The sequence below is a fragment of the Epinephelus moara genome, chromosome 8 (assembly GCF_006386435.1).
Source record: "Epinephelus moara isolate mb chromosome 8, YSFRI_EMoa_1.0, whole genome shotgun sequence".
Classification (NCBI taxonomy): domain Eukaryota; kingdom Metazoa; phylum Chordata; class Actinopteri; order Perciformes; family Serranidae; genus Epinephelus; species Epinephelus moara.
The window spans coordinates 31,661,348-31,678,312 of record NC_065513.1 but is presented as its reverse complement, the minus strand read 5'-3'; the positions used below and the strand labels follow the sequence as shown (position 1 = coordinate 31,678,312).

General features: G+C 40.3%; 3 protein-coding genes across 3 annotated transcripts in view; all 3 read right to left on the bottom strand.

The window, feature by feature from the left end:
- The window catches only part of LOC126394249 (uncharacterized), a 9,574-nt gene extending 442 nt beyond the window's left edge, over positions 1-9,132 (bottom strand). Inside the window, exon 1 of the mRNA XM_050050956.1 lies at positions 8,267-9,132. Coding sequence (XP_049906913.1) covers positions 8,267-9,132 — 866 coding nt within the window. The remainder of the gene's footprint in view (positions 1-8,266) is intronic.
- Positions 2,534-3,416, bottom strand: LOC126394692 (kappa-type opioid receptor-like). Its single transcript, XM_050051682.1, has one exon. The coding sequence runs from the start codon at positions 3,414-3,416 to the stop codon at positions 2,535-2,537; it is 882 nt and encodes a 293-aa protein (XP_049907639.1). The 3' UTR covers position 2,534.
- Positions 9,133-10,729: 1,597 nt separating the features above from the next.
- LOC126394583 (G-protein coupled receptor 15-like) lies at positions 10,730-12,130 on the bottom strand. Its single transcript, XM_050051497.1, has 2 exons — positions 11,266-12,130; positions 10,730-11,122 (listed from the first exon to the last, which is right to left on the bottom strand). Exons 1-2 carry the CDS (start codon positions 12,126-12,128, stop codon positions 11,056-11,058), a joined length of 930 nt encoding a protein of 309 aa, XP_049907454.1. The 5' UTR covers positions 12,129-12,130; the 3' UTR covers positions 10,730-11,055.
- Between the last annotated feature and the right edge of the window lie 4,835 nt (positions 12,131-16,965).

Here is a 16,965-nt window from a genome sequence, read left to right as displayed (position 1 = left end):
GGCCACTGCCCATGTAACCCCAACTGGTTTTACCCATGAGGGATGACCTAATCTCACTTCATATCCAAATAATAAGCAACACAAATACAGAGCAAATGTCACCACCCCATAGGCCCTGTAAGAACTCTGTGACTGCAGAAAACAAAAACATTTTATTTAGGTGGACACAATAAAATAAAACATTTATTACAGATTTCAGAGTAGATGATACAGAGAACGCAAACTCCACAATCATACACATATACATTTACATATACTTATACAAATTGCACCCTTATTTATCAGTTAATCGTCGGGTATGAGACATAACTTCAGCACCAGGAGCTGTCCACTATGACCTCGTGTCAGTCGGCCCAGCATCGGGCACAGCACGAGCCACAGGTGATGTCATTGGTTTCACCTGGCTCTTTGTATTAGTAAAGCATACAGTGACCTCATGAACAGTGCCTAAACTTTTTGTTGTAGATAAACTTTCAGTCTTCATTTGGAGGCCGAAAAAAAGGTTTGACTCCCTGAAAAGTCAGACTCGCTCACAGCAGAGCAGTATGAAGACTGATAATGATACAGTTGGCATTTTTAAAATGTTTTGAATTATTTTATTGTCTTTGAAATATATATTGAAATTAGGTGAAGTGATCTTGAGCTCTTCAACACTAAAGAGTAGCAGGAAATATATTTTATTACAGCCCGGTTCGGCTTTCATGCGATGTTGCACAACTTTTCCTCTAATGTTCCTTATAAATCCACATATATTGAAAAAACAAAATTTTACCAGGAGCCATAAATACTTAATTTGGTATTCTAACTAGTTTTCTTCTTCTTCTTGATATTTGATATTTATTTCGAATGTGTAAAAAAACATGAGCATAAACAAGCAGACAGACAGACAGAAAGAAAGTAGTATTTACAAATAATAAAAAGCAATTGTCAGCGTCTAGTTACTTTGATATACACATCCGAAAAGGAATGGGAGGAAATATAGACTTATTAAATCTCACCCTCCCACTTTTCTAAATGTGCCATTGTTATAACCTTTTAACTTTGTCACACAAAAATAAACCTTTTACATGTATATAATAGTAATTACCAAATCCAGTCCAAATGTATGATACGTAGGCTATATATCAACTTTTCCCTGCTATCTTTTTCTATGTAAAAAAAGTTAACATGAATTTCTTCTTCTTCTTCTTCTTCTTATAATAATAATAATGATAATAATAATAACAATTATGATAATTACAATAATGCACTGAATCTAACCTTAACCAAACATCCAGCTCACATTATAGGATGCCACACTCCATTGTATTTAAGCTGATGGAGCTTTGCAAGCAGAACACACTACACCACAGTTACAAACTAAAGCAGCCTCCTCCCCTTTACTATTTCAGAATACTATATCGGGGTAGAGTTTTTAAAAGGTATATTTTATTAAGGGGAAACATCTTTAAGGAAGCCAAGAGCTTCTTATACTGTAACAGTAAACAGTAATGGGGCCTAATTGGAGCTGGAGAATCCTGATCAGATCAACTGCAGTTCAAAGTCAGGAACGACCTGTCACAGCCAACATATATGTAGCGAAGAAATGATTTATTTTTTAATGTAATTTACAATTTTGATATGTTCCCTGCTCCCCTTTAGTAATTTTCATACACGTTATCACCAAATCCTTGCTATATAGTTTTTGACGGTTTTTGTAAGTAAGTTTTTGTAATTTCCTTTCACATGACAGGAGCCAACTCTGCTGCTCATTAAAAGTTTACTACTGAGAGAGAGAAGTGGCATGATTATTTCAGTAGGGCCATTTTACATCCTCCTATATCCTGGGCACACTGCCTGGGCTGCCGCCGCACACTGTCCTCACCGTGGCTTCTCTTAGAGCAAGACTCTCCCAGATACACACAAAGATTGGTGGCCTTGTTCCTAAATGTCAGCCCTTCTCCTAACAGTAGCCAGGACAGCATGACTTGTGTGCTCACTGTGTGTAAAAAGAGGCTGATTCAGCACCACACAGCATGGACAGTGACACATGAACCTCTGCACAGATATCACCTGCCCTACATCCACCCCAAAAATCACAGAGCAATTTAATTTACTGTTTTCAAAATTTAACATGAATCCTTATTTCAAATAAAGGTACACTGTCCCGACTTTGTTTGACATTTCCTCTATCATTTAGATTACATCCAGTGTGAATTGAATTAAAAAAAAAAACATCAGCACAACCTTGTCAGATCCAGTGATGGAAACACTGCAGAAAATAGTGTTTGCATTAAAACTCATTGGCTGTATATTGAGTAGAATAAGGGAGGAAGAGAGGGGTGTAAAAATAGCACATATGATGAGAGTAAAATGCTGACTGGAGTCTTCTGGTTCTTGTTATTTCCATGCGTGTTTGGTATCTCCCTTCCCATGACAGGCGCCGACTCTGAAAAAAGGGATAGACATTTTAAATTAGTAATGGCTGCATCAAATAATACATTCACAATATGTTAATTGTGGCAGTGGATTTTGCAGGCAGTTTTCCCACAGTGTTACCTCGCCTTGCACCTTGGACACACTCTGCCCCACACTGTCCTCACCACGGCCTCCCTCAGAGCCGGACTCCCCCAGATATACACAGACGGTGTGCACACTGCGTTTAAACGAGCCATGATGGCGAAAAGATTGGTGGCCTCGTTCCTAAACGTTATCCCTCCTCCACCTACAAACCTGATGATAATATTCACAAAAGAGGGGCACCACAACACCAGGAAGCTTATGACAACAAAGATGATGATTCTCAGTGATTCCTTGTTGTTTTCCTTCTCAGCACTGGGAGGATCTCTCTCAAGCTGGTACCGGGCAATAACATACAGTTTGATAGTCATGACCACTTTGGTGAACACAATGACCTGTAAGCTGATAATACCGAAAACATAAACCTCTAATGCTTTGGAGAGTGGAACGAAACTTATAATGATGGACTGAACATAGACCTGAAGCCAGCAGTAGATATTTGCAGTGATAACCACTGCCCGGGTTACAAAGCGCGTGTAGATGAAAGGATGACAGACGGCAAAATAGCGGTCAAACTGCGCGAATAAAAAAGTCATTATATTTACTCCAAGAAGAGAGGGTAACATATTATAAGTCCCATTTCTGGAGGGATATCCCTCCTGAACATCAAACAGACCCAGATAAAAGACTGAAAACCCAACCAGCGTGTCACAAATACTGGTGTTCAGCATGAAGATGAACCTGTTTTGGAGGCGCAGAGCTCTGGTGGAGCAAATGGTGATGACCACAGGTCCTGCTACAAGAACAGCAGCTGTAGCGAATAGAAGCTGGAAAATAAAGATGAGATAATCCACAGGACTGTCGAAGTCCACCGAGAGAGGCACTCCTCCAGAGTCTGTGATGTTGGAGAGCAACATTGCTCCAAAGATGCACTTTGAATTTAATATCTTTATATAGTTGGTTGTTGGGCCACTGCCCATGTAACCCCAACTGGTTTTACCCATGAGGGATGACCTAATCTCACTTCATATCCAAATAATAAGCAACACAAATACAGAGCAAATGTCACCACCCCATAGGCCCTGTAAGAACTCTGTGACTGCAGAAAACAAAATAAATTTAAAAAAGCAAAATAGTGCATATTACCAATTATGGAGACAAAGTGTAAAATGATACGAAAATGAAACAAGGAAATAAACGAGGACATAAAAGTAGAAGGCACCTTCTTCAAGAAGATGCCTCGAGATTAGGAAATAAACCAGGACCCAGTTGGTTTGTTTTTCGTCAAAATTAACCAAAATTACGCTCAGAAAAGTGTTGGCATTGTTGCATAGGTTTCTGTAAACCACATTTATGTTACATTTGTACGTTATTTTGAAGTGGATATGTTGAAACTTTGCGTTTCTTTACGTTTCAACAAGGTTTACGCACTCGGTTACTGACTTACTAATTTTAATATTATTTGGTCTAGAAAATCAGCTTTAAAACCCCTTGTGTCAGGACTGTAGAAATAAGAGGTTAAAAACTCCAGCAACACTTTTGGTTTAAAGAACAACTTTATTGTGAGAGCAACATGTTTCAGCTTGTGGTCTTCACCAGGGTCATCCTGCAACCATACACCATAACGTGCCATATTTAAATACAGTTTTTGTTTGTTTGTCTTTTTCACTTATAAACACCGATGCAAGTCAAAGTACTTAACATAAAGGTATAGCAGATATTCACTACAAACTAAATGTAATGTAAAAGAACGTTCAAAAAATTATAAAAAGAACTTGAAAGCAAAGGAAACAAATCTGAGTTTTTTCCCTCACACCTTGGTTACTGCAGTGCTCTCCCATGAGAGACAGCTTTACCCAGACAAGATGGATTCATTTGTTCAATTCCAGATACTTTGGAAACGTGTATTACATACTGTAAAGTGACAATGAGAGGCCTGAAAAACTTTTGGAAACAGATCATGAGGGGCATGTATTTTGAAATCTGTTATGTTTCTCCCTGAGAGTCTATATACACAGGCTGCTGAAGACTACTTGAGCTTTATGGCCAGAAATAAAGCTGTACAGGAGGCCCACAAAGACTGACATTAAAAAAAAACAACAGCTTAAAAAATACTTTATAACATTTTTCAAACCTTGAGCCTAAATGTGTGAGCACCACATCAAACAGAAACAGGAACTTTTTGACACGATGAAATCTTGCAGGTCATCCCGCCAACCTTATCGATCCTTTGGGAAGAAACATTGTTCATTAATTGTGATCATTATTATAGTATTAGCAGCATTATGTACATTAAATGTGACAACAATCCTCAAGCATAGATATTTAGAAAGCCTGAAGAGGAGGACAATGTGTAAAAACTAGATAAGTGATTTTGTAATTCGGCAAAATATGAAAGCCAGACGACAAAAGGCCATCCTATAATAACCCGCAATGGAGCCCTTTGATTGTCAATATTTCCTCAATTTATAGTCAACTTATAGAATTACCATTCAATCAGAAAGTTAAATTAAATTATGTGCCTTACATTGCTTTAGAATAAACATGCTTGAGGTGTTTTACGTTGTCATGATTTCAACTTTGAAGGAAAAAATATCGTCTGTAATAATTAAACATTTGCAGAGTTGAGCCGATATAATGGGCCTATTTTACGGCAGACATTTTGACTCAATAACAGGAGAAACACAATTGTGATAGTAATAGTAATTTTACTTGAGTGTCCGTTTTTTTAAACTACATACATACATATAAATAAATAAATAATAAAATAATTTTCCCAGTCCTCTTTAGTAATTTTCACACATTCCCTCATCTCCTAAAGTTGCAGGCATGGTCCTCGGTGAGCACATTTTCACAGTCAGTGAATCAGAGGCCTTCCTTTGTCATCACACCTCATAGTGCAGGAGCCAACTCTGCTGCTCATTGTAAGTTTGTCGTTGAGAGAAAAGAATGGCATTTTCATCGCAGTGAAGAGACATGTATCCTTTTGCTTTTCTTGCACCTTGGACACACTCTGCCCCACACTGTCCTCACCACGGCCTCCCTCAGAGCCGGACTCCCCCACAGGTACACTGCAGGTGTGCACACTGCGTTGAAACGAGCAGGTACACTGCAGGTGTGCACACTGCGTTGAAACGAGCCATGACGGCGAAAAGATTGGTGGCCTCGTTCCTAAACGTTATCCCTTGTCCAAACGCAAGTCTGAGGACAACATTAAAGAAAGAGGGGCACCACAACACCAGGAAGCTTATGACAACAAAGATGATGATTCTCAGTGATTCCTTCTTGCCCTCTCTCTCGGCGCTGGGAGGATCTCTCTCAAGCTGGACCCTGGCGATTACATACAGTTTGATGGTCATGACCACTTTGGTGAGCACAATGATTTGTAAGCCGATAATAGTGTAAAAATACAGCTGTATTGCTCTGGAGAGTGGCACGAAACTTGTAATGATGGACTGAGCATAGACATGAAGCCAGCAGTAGATATTTGCAGTGATAACCACTGCCCGGGTTACAAAGCGCGTGTAGATGAAAGGATGACAGACGGCAAAATAGCGGTCAAACTGCGCGAATAAAAAAGTCATTATATTTACTCCAAGAAGAGAAGGTAACATATTATAAGTCCCATTTCTGGAGGGATATCCCTCCTGAACATCAAACAGACCCAGATAAAAGACTGAAAACCCAACCAGCGTGTCACAAATACTGGTGTTCAGCATGAAGATGAACCTGTTTTGGAGGCGCAGAGCTCTGGTGGAGCAAATGGTGATGACCACAGGTCCTGCTACAAGAACAGCAGCTGTAGCGAATAGAAGCTGGAAAATAAAGATGAGATAATCCACAGGACTGTCGAAGTCCACCGAGAGAGGCACTCCTCCAGAGTCTGTGATGTTGGAGAGCAACATTGCTCCAAAGATGCACTTTGAATTTAATATCTTTATATAGTTGGTTGTTGGGCCACTGCCCATGTAACCCCAACTGGTTTTACCCATGAGGGATGACCTAATCTCACTTCATATCCAAATAATAAGCAACACAAATACAGAGCAAATGTCACCACCCCATAGGCCCTGTAAGAACTCTGTGACTGCAGAAAACAAAAACATTTTATTTAGGTGGACACAATAAAATAAAACATTTATTACAGATTTCAGAGTAGATGATACAGAGAACGCAAACTCCACAATCATACACATATACATTTACATATACTTATACAAATTGCACCCTTATTTATCAGTTAATCGTCGGGTATGAGACATAACTTCAGCACCAGGAGCTGTCCACTATGACCTCGTGTCAGTCGGCCCAGCATCGGGCACAGCACGAGCCACAGGTGATGTCATTGGTTTCACCTGGCTCTTTGTATTAGTAAAGCATACAGTGACCTCATGAACAGTGCCTAAACTTTTTGTTGTAGATAAACTTTCAGTCTTCATTTGGAGGCCGAAAAAAAGGTTTGACTCCCTGAAAAGTCAGACTCGCTCACAGCAGAGCAGTATGAAGACTGATAATGATACAGTTGGCATTTTTAAAATGTTTTGAATTATTTTATTGTCTTTGAAATATATATTGAAATTAGGTGAAGTGATCTTGAGCTCTTCAACACTAAAGAGTAGCAGGAAATATATTTTATTACAGCCCGGTTCGGCTTTCATGCGATGTTGCACAACTTTTCCTCTAATGTTCCTTATAAATCCACATATATTGAAAAAACAGCATTTTACCCTTCGAAGGAAAAAATATCGTCTAAAACCTAATGTTTGCCAAACTGGAGTACTGTATGTTAATATGCAACTTTTTTTTGAGCCATGGAAGTGCAACATTTATTAAACCACACCTTTAATGATACATTAGAAATTAGAAATAGACATGTTGCCATTTACTGACAACAACATTTTGCCACCTGCCAGATGTGTTCATGCAAAGATCTGACCCCGACAATACAACGTTTTCTCCATAAAGTATTCACTATTGCAAATCAATAGCACATAAATGTAATTTCTAAGTGACAGGGTTTGCCGAAAAATCGTGTCACAGGCCAGTCTGGACAAGGAAAAGGCCACCAATTATTCCGATGGGAGACAGGGTTGCAACACTTTTTGTCTCAGCACCTATAACTCTCTGGATTGTTTTGTTAGAGCTCTAAAATTTTAACACAAAGTACCCTTATTTATGTACTACAAATAGCAATTCCTCGCTGTCTTTCCCTGCCTCACCTGTTACAACCATCCTCATCCCTGTCAGCCATTTGTTGGAACAGAATGGTGGTTTGAAATCAGCAAAGATGAAATGCCTCACATTTTACCCAAGAGATTACTCTCTAATCTCATACAAGTTACATGATTTCAACAGTATCAGTAATAATCAAAATGTAGTCTTGGTCCAAAATAATTACTTTCATATCTGAAAATCAGTATTTGGGTTGTAAAATCTGCACACTTATTCATACAGCTATGAAATTCTACATGCAAAGTCAGGAAGGAATTGTGCTCAAACAGTTAATGAATTTCATGGCTCATAGGTCAGCCCCTCTTGGTGAAAGTGGTGGTGTTACAATCATCCCATTGTTACATCCATACTCTGTCTCTCCGACATAGTATTAATAATTATTTACTCTACATTTAAAGGGTCATTGAATACGTATATGTTGAATGTCAAATGCAGTGTGTTATACAGATGCAGCCATTTAAACGAAGTCCCTGTCGCGATGAAACGCTCCATATTAAAGTATTACTTTACCCTTACAGTTATTGATCCAACCAACCTTTTGGGTTTCTTGCAGCAGCAGATTTTGCTCCACACAGTTTCCCACACAGCCGTCCTGAGTGAAGGGCTGGCACACAGATAGAGGGACGGAGTGCACAGAGCATTGCTCCTGGATAAAATCTTCATCGGATTTACTGCGTCGTTTTTAATGACAAGATACTTCCCTGTCAGCGACGCCAGGGCCGTGTAGAGCATGGCCGGGCCCCACAGCAGCAGGAAAAACACCACAACCACCACTATGATCAACAAGGACTCCTTCTTACTGTCTCTCTCCGGACCCAGCGGCTCCCGTAGCAGCTGGTGCCTCGCCACGACCAGCAGCTTGATGGTCATGATTACTTTTGTGATGATAATCACCATCAGACTGATCCTGCTGTAGGTTCCGATCTGTATGGCTTTAGAAAGTGGCACCATGTGTTGCAGGAGCAGCTGAGAATAAACATGCACCCAGCTGTACACATTGACACATATAACCACTCTTGTGGTGATGAAACGACCGTAGAAGAAGGGATGGCACACGGCGAAATATCGGTCAAACTGGGCGAATAGAAACGTCATGATATTAACTCCAAGAAGCGAAGGCAGGATGTAATAAGTCCCGTTTTTAGAGGGGAAGCCAACTCGCACATCGAAGAGAAACTGATAGAAAATACCACAGCCGGTCATTGTGTCACAGATACTTGTGTTCAGCATGAATATAAACCGATTCTGTCTTAAAAGTGCCTGGGTCTTAATGATCCCACATGCAACAGAGCCGGCCACTATCACGGTGCAAGCCCCGGCCAGGATGTGAAACATGAAGAGAAAATAGTCGCCTGGACTGTCAAAGTCAACACACAGAGGGATGAGCGTTATGTTGAGCATGATGGGAGTGCACAGTGAAGCAGCCCAACCTGGACTGAGACAAAAATAGAGACGCACTCCTGTTTTAAAGTCAGTTTTTTTGTCACAGAAATTTTCCACTGTGATGTTAGGGGATGGGGTGCATGAAGGAGGAGTGGCCCTTTCCCCCTGTGATGAAGTTCATGCTGACTTTTTTATTTTTTATTTCATACAACAGGAAGAACCCCATTCGAAGTTAAGTGAGCTTTTGTACTGATGAAGTTGAGCCTCCAACCACCACACCCATCATGGCCCGTCCATCTTGTGGGGTGTATCGCCTTTACAATTGTTAATAACAACATGGAGCTGACCAAGGTCCTGAATATGCGGCTGTCAGCGGTACTGGAGCTGTCCAATGTACGAGTTTAACTAATTTATTTTTGCATGTTGTGTTCTTATGAAAATAGTACTGTCGGTGAGGCTGTTCAGAGTGGTCTACTTCGCATTTCTGTTTGTTTGCTTGTCACCACAGTTCTAGCCAAGCCCCCCTTTTTAAAAAATAAAATAAGCCTTATTATGATTTTTCCATTCAGAGGAAAAGATGTAGTTACAGGTGACATTTCCCACACCTCCCCTCCCTTTCAAGGTCAACATACAGAGATACATGTCCATTAAATGAGTAGTCAAAACAGTAATGTCACAAATACTGTGTTTGATACAAACTCTTGTATTCATTATTTCTCCAAGACAGAAAAAGATAAAGTCATACTTGCTCGGAAACTTCAAATAAAGGACTAAACTGTGATGTCACAGCTCGAGCTTCAGTGTGCATTATGGCCCAACTGCGGCAAATTCAAGTTAAAAGTGGGAGACAGCAGCTTGATACAATAAACACAAATATCTAAATGATACCAACATCACAATAAGACAACAAAACTTTGTGCCCTGAACAGCTCCCGGATCCTAGGATCAGCACCCTGGACAGCAGTGGTGGTGACACACCTGTAGAACATAATGATCCACCTGAGCTACAGGGAAACAGAGACATGCTTGTAGGTCTGGAGCCTTTATCATAACTGAACATATTATTTCACAACAGTCATATCTACATTTGCGTTGTTTGTTGTAATTCAGAGAGCTCCACAACGATACTTACATGAACACACTATCTGGAAGTTAACAGTAAAAATCCCTTTTCTTATAGGTTTATTGTATGCTGGATGTCACAGTTGTTAGTGCAAACGCACTCAGTGAACAGCATAACAACAGAAACGGTATCAATTTGAGGGCGTGTTGAGAAATTTAAAAATCTGAAATCTGCTGGATAAACTGTGGGAAATTAACCCCAAAAGTTAATATTGTGTCATGGCATCCTATGTTTATTTCAACAGTAGCTTTACGGAAAGCATCAGAACTTTGAAAATGCAGCTTTAAAGAAAAGTAAGACGATATTAAGACACTATAATATGCTCATAAAACCTGCACTGTTGGCACTTGCATAAAGACAAAATTTCCACAAAGTAAGAACACACGATTCATATTCTAAGTTCAAAATGAGCAACATGAGGCAGCTGGTACAAAAAAAGGTTATTCAAATGTTTTATTTTAATCTTTTAAAAGTGGTATCGACACATATGGCAAGTGTGTTACATGTGGAAATGAAAATTAGAAAAAACAATTAGTGGCTAAGCCCCAAACTGTAATGGACTGTCCTCTATATATGCTGCAGTTACACACACTGCCCTCCTCTGATCCCAAAACACAGTCCGTATTTCACCTTCAATATCACATCTGAATCCTCACATAAATGGTTCAGTTGTCCAGTCTGCCAAGTGCGTTTCATTTAAGTCATTTAACTTATAAAACATGATGATTGAGAGCTCACATTCATTCAAAAGTGATTGAAACACGTGCCATTTTCATGTCAGCCATTTAGGTCATTTAGTCAATTCTCCATATGATACCTTATGATGATGCAGACGCTGTCTGATGCTTCATTTTGTTTGTCACTCCATTAAAGTTACAGCCAATTCTGAAAAAGACAGAGAAGGTGCAGAGAGAGAGAGTTAAAGTACGTGTCTTACATAGCCTAAGATTTCATATTAACACACAGCATTGACTCAGAACAAGCACATAAAGAAGCTAAATGATGACACTGTAATCTCCGTGTCTCACCTGACCCTCCTGCAGGGGCAGATTCTGCGCCACACAACTCTCCACACGGCCTCCCGCAGCGCTGGGCTACCCCAGATGTACAGAGCCGGGGTCACCAGTGCGTTCAGGCGCGCCATGATGGCGAACAAATTAGTGGCTTCATTCCTAAACCTCAAACCTTTCCTCGTCAGCTGTCTGACAATTATATTAACAAAGGACGGCACCCACAGAGCCAAGAAGCAGATAACCACAAACACAATGATGCGCAGCGACTCTTTCTTGTTGTCTCTCTCCGCACTGGGCGCCTCTCTCTCCAGGTGGCTCCGGGCTATGATGTATAACTGAATTGTCATCAGCACTTTAATGAGCACTATAATCTGTAAGGTCATCACACCAAACGCGTTTATTTGAGCCGCCTTTGAAATAGGCACCATGTTCTGCACGGTGAGGATAGTGTATGTGTAAATCCAACAAAACGCACAAATCCCAATCACAAAGTATCTGGTTATGTATCGGTTGTAAAAGAAAGGATGACACACAGCGAAGTAGCGGTCAAACTGAGCGAACAGGAAGGTCAACACATTGACACCTAGAAATGAGGGTAAAATATAATATGTCCCATTTCTAGATGGATACCCCTCTTGGACGTCGAAGAGGCCGAGGTAGTAGACCGAGAAGCCGGTCAGGGTGTCGCTGATGCTCGTGTTGAGCATGAATATGAACCGGTTCTGGCCTCGCAGAGACCGGGTGGAGGATATCCCGACGACCACCGAGCCGGCGACCAGTACTGCGCTTGTGGCGAACAGGATATGGAAGATGAAGATGAGGAAGTCCTCCGGAGTGTCGAAATCCACAGACAGAGGGACTGTGGCGTTAAGGAGCATCCTGGAGCTCCGCCAGAAGAGGAGATGAGTGGTGCTCAGAATTTAAGCAGACGTTCTAATCTCTAAAGGGCAGAGGCTTCAGCATAAACAGGTGACATGTCAACAGGTATGTCAGACATATGGAAAGAGGCCTAATCATGATTAGTCCCAGGGGTGTTTGGTTGGTGATGGCAACACATGCACCCTTTGACTCCTATCAGGTTTTTATCACTTTTGCTCCTTCATTTTCCCAGCTACTACCTCCTCTACCAAGTAAAAACTCAATCAGCTTATAAAATGCTTTAACAAAAATAATAAACGTGCTGCACTTCAACTGGCTATGCATAATAGCATCTGTGTAATGAGATGTTTTGGCTTCTTTTCTTGACTCTGCAGGATTGTCTGTGTCCTTTTAGGCCTTCCCTTTTTGTACGGCACTGTTGAAATGGAGGATGTTTCTGTTCTCATACATGTCTGGTTTGCCACCTGTAACCCTATTTCCAGTTATTCACTATTGTAGACAATGATCATAGATGCACAGGGTCTACATATATCATCCAAATTAGCCTGCGTGATAATGAAGTGCTTGTTTCAGTTTAAAAAAAAGACACAGAAAACCAACACTCATGGCTTATAACTGAAAGACTCAAACACATGCCAGATAACAGACACAGTTTTTTCTTTTATTCCAGGTACAATTTGTAAAAAGTTTAATTAAAATCTCCAAATAAATAAGCGTCATTCGCTCGAGGGCCTCTTCATTAGATTGTCATTTAATTATACAATATTTTTAATGATTTTATTATATTAAATTTAGCCCGCTTGTAGGTCCTTGAATCATTTTATCTGTAAAAACTTTCACCCGACAATATCTGACTAAAGTCAATGTGTTTTTCAACCACTAGAGGGAGCAATAACACATTTCTTTCATCATAAGGCCAAAAGTCCTCTTTATGCTGCTAAATGAAATCACTTGAGTTAAGGTTATGGAATAGAATAAAATAGAATAGAATAAAATAGAATAAACACAAAAAAGACAAAAACAAGTTGTTGTTTCTTCTTACATTTGAATTCCACCTCTGTTTATATACACTGTATTAAATCCCATTGAATGTAGGTTTCGCTCATAAACTGGCCCTCACAGTGAAAATCATCATTATTATCCTCTGTGTGTTCACTGAAGGTTTCTCTTTAAGCACTATCAATTACAAACATACAGTCAGAATAAAAACACATAGCCTGGCAATAGAGCAGTGATAGAGATGCATTCATCCTAAAGTCCTACTAGAGAGGGTTTGTGCAACTATTAGACAAGCTCAGTACAGACAGGTTAGGTGAGAGCAGAGTAAAGGACAGTCCTCTTATTACAGTTTCTCTGGTTGCTTATGGGCATTATCTTTGAAACTATGAGCTAATTTTGTGAAACTTTGGAAGAAACAAAAACATTTTTTTAAGAAAAATAAATGAAATCTGGCTAAATCTCTCCTCCTTTGTGAGTCTGACCAGAGACCAGTGTTTAAAGTTTAGCAAAAGATATGTTATATAATATAAACTGAGTGTAAGAGCAAAGAACATGCATTCAGTTTGGCACACTTGGCATCTGCATTGGCTAAAAATGTTACTAGAATCATTGTTAACATTTAAGCATTCAGATAAAACTGTAAACTGATGGTTTTTATTGTTCTTTTGTGACTTGGAAGTAACAAATCAACCCTTACTTCTGGAGCCCCAGCTGTAGAAACCACTGCACAAAATAGTTTACAGATCACAGCAGGTTGTTGCTTTTTCTTCTGTCTTGTGTCCTGAGATTTAAACAGTTGCAGAGGATGATGTCTAACAAATGTTTCTGACAATTCTCATACACATTTCATAAAGTCAAAGTGCTTATATTAAAAGAAAACCATATAATGAGAATTATGTGATTAGATAAATAATTTGAAAGAGGTCAGTTAACTTAAACAGAAGTACAAAGTAATGCATACTTGTAGCAATAGATTCTACAAGATGATTCATAATAAAATGGTATCTTAGTTGCAGTAAGATATTCTGAGTAAAAAGCAAAGCTAAATATACTGAACAAAAATACAATCACAACACTTTTGGTTTTGCTCCCAGTTTTGACAGGTTTAAGTTAAAAGATCTAAGACTTTTTCATGCACACAGACAATCCATCCACCTGACAGGTGTGGCATATCAAGATGCTGATAAAGCAGCATCATTATTTCACAGGTGAGCCTTGGGACAGTCACACTAAAAGGCCACAATAAAATGTGTAGTTTTATCCCAGTACACAGTGTCACAGGTGTCTGTGTGCAGTGGCATACTGGCTGTAATGTCCACCAGAGCTGTTGCCCGTGAACTGAATGTACATTTCATGAGCATAAGCCATCTCCAGTGTTTCCCTGAATTCAGCAGAACATCCAACTGGCCACAAAATCACCCAAGTTGTAACGTTATATGATGACAAACTGCTGTCAGGTCAAGTCAGACCCTGGTGAAGATGATGAGCATGCTGATGAGCTTCACTCAGACAGCTGAGCTGGTGTGACCATGTGGTCTGCAGTTGTTTTTGCTGGTTTGATATTCTGCCAAATTGATGGAGACATCATTGGTTATGGCTTATACTTATGAAATGAACATTCAATTCACGGTCTACAGCTCTGCACATTTCCTGCAGTCAGCATGCCAGTGCACACTCACTTAAAACTTATGGCGTGTGATCAAACTACACATTTAATTGTGACCATCCCAAGGCACACCTGTGTAGTAATGATGCTGCTTAATCAGCATCCTGATAGGCCACACCTGTCAGGTGGATGGCTCACTAACACAACTCATACAATTTTCTACCAAAATTTGAGAGAAATAGAGTGCATGAAAAAGTCTTAGATATTTTAACTTCAACATTTGAAAACTGGGAGCAAAAACAAAAGTGTTGTATTTATATTTTAGTTCTTTTGTTACTGCAACTGAGATACCACGAATAATAACAAATTTGTGACCCTAATTTGAGAGGAATATATCTACTGGGTGCACGAAAAAAGTCTTAGATCATTAATTTCTACCTGTGAACAATTGGAGCAAAAATAAACATTTACATTTTTGCCCAGTGTAGATTGGGTTATTGCACATGCTAAAGGGCCTGTCTTGTTGCTGTAAGATCCAGATGGAGACATTTCTGTTTTATATACAAAGTACAAGTCTTGTTAACTTGAAATTAATAAATCTCTGCACTGAGGGTAAAAATAGCCAAATTATACTAATATTTGCACAACTTGTTGACCTGTGTATGTTCCTATCAGGAGCTTGTTGACTTCTTGTCCATGGTCATTAATGTCACCCAGGTGGTTCCCTCCTACATAAATAAGAGCAGAGGTAACCCCCTCAGCTGTGCAGTCTCACAGCTGCACTGCTCCAAGTCTCTGCTGTGCAATGAAGACCTGAACACTGTGTTGCATTTTCTCTGCTTCGATGAGTAACAGCAGCCAGGGTCTGTCTCTTGTACTGCCCCTCACAAGCTTTGGCAACGTGTTGATGTTTCTTTTCAACATCCTCCTGCCTGCAACTATCATTTTCCTCAACGTGTCTGTGTCACTCTCCATTCTGCTGGACAAGGCAATGCGCAGCGAGAACCGCTTCATGTACATGCTCAGCACCTGCTTCAGTGACATCTGCACCGGCGTGTCGTATTACTACTCTGGTGTCCTCGACGTGAGGGATAGCTTTGATTCTCCTACGAGAACCTTTTACATCGTGCACACTTTCCTAGGGCTGTCTTACATGGCCATCCTAGCCGCACAGGCTGACAGGTACCACGCCGTGGTGGCACCTTTTAAATACTCCCAGCGCATGACCCGAAACAGGACCGTGCTGGTCATCTTTGCCTACTGGGTGTATGCTTTCCTCATCGTGGCTGCGCACAACCTGGTCACCATCGGGGTAGCCAGGACCATCACGAGCTTGGGGACATTTGTGGGGAACATATTAACAGTGATTATAATGATAGGGCTGAATATCAAACTGTTCATCATAGCCAGGTTCCAGCTGGAGAGGGAACCACCCTCTGAGGAGAGAGACAACAAGCGCTCATCGGTGTATCTCATCCTGGTGGTGGCTGTGTTTTTCCTAGCGACGTGGCTTCCCATATTCTGTCATGTTATGGCCTGTAATTTATTTCGCTCGACCTGTTATACCTTTAAAAATGAAGGCACTGACCCTATTCGCATCTTGCCCAGAGTTAATGCTGCCCTGACCCCCGTGCTGTACATCAGAGGGTGCACCGGGCTCAGAGCGAGGCTGCTCACCACAGTGTGGAGACCCTGCTGCAGGAGGAAGTTAAGAGAGAGATGTTTGACGTTCACTCCTTAGTGTTATCCAAAGATGCCTTACATGACGGTTTGCAGAGATTTTACGCAGTCGTTTGATCACATCAGAACACTTAGATGCTGAAGAAAGCATACATATTTTGTCAGTAATCATGTTATCATGTCTCCACTTCTCACAATATACTGCAGCTCACTCTTCACGGTTACACTGCAGGTGTACAGTCAACCATATATGTTTTATGTGTTTTTATATGTTCTTTTTTTGTTGGATCTTGCTTCAAATTCTTGCTGTCCACATACACACCCACTCCCTTCTGCTTAATTTAAAAGCTGAATGGGTGCCAGCGTTAATGTTGTTTTAAATCAATGTCAACATAACCAAACTAATCAAAGACTGGTAATGATTTCAAACATCGAGGAAAAGCTCAGGTTTCTTGGAAGATTGTGGAAATGCTTCCTAATGAACGCACGATCGTTTTTACGCATTATTTCCATAGTTGTTGTCAGATTGCAGTGAATGATTCCAGGTCTTT

Excerpts from the sequence above, each read along its gene's own strand:
- LOC126394692 (XM_050051682.1), bottom strand. The coding sequence starts at position 3,416 with ATGTTGCTCTCCAACATCACAGACTCTGGAGGAGTGCCTCTCTCGGTG.
- LOC126394583 (XM_050051497.1), bottom strand. The coding sequence starts at position 12,128 with ATGCTCCTTAACGCCACAGTCCCTCTGTCTGTGGATTTCGACACTCCG. Across the intron at positions 11,123-11,265 it reads TGCCCCTGCAGGAGGGTCAG|AATTGGCTGTAACTTTAATG; the intron begins GTGAGACACGGA and ends TGTCTTTTTCAG.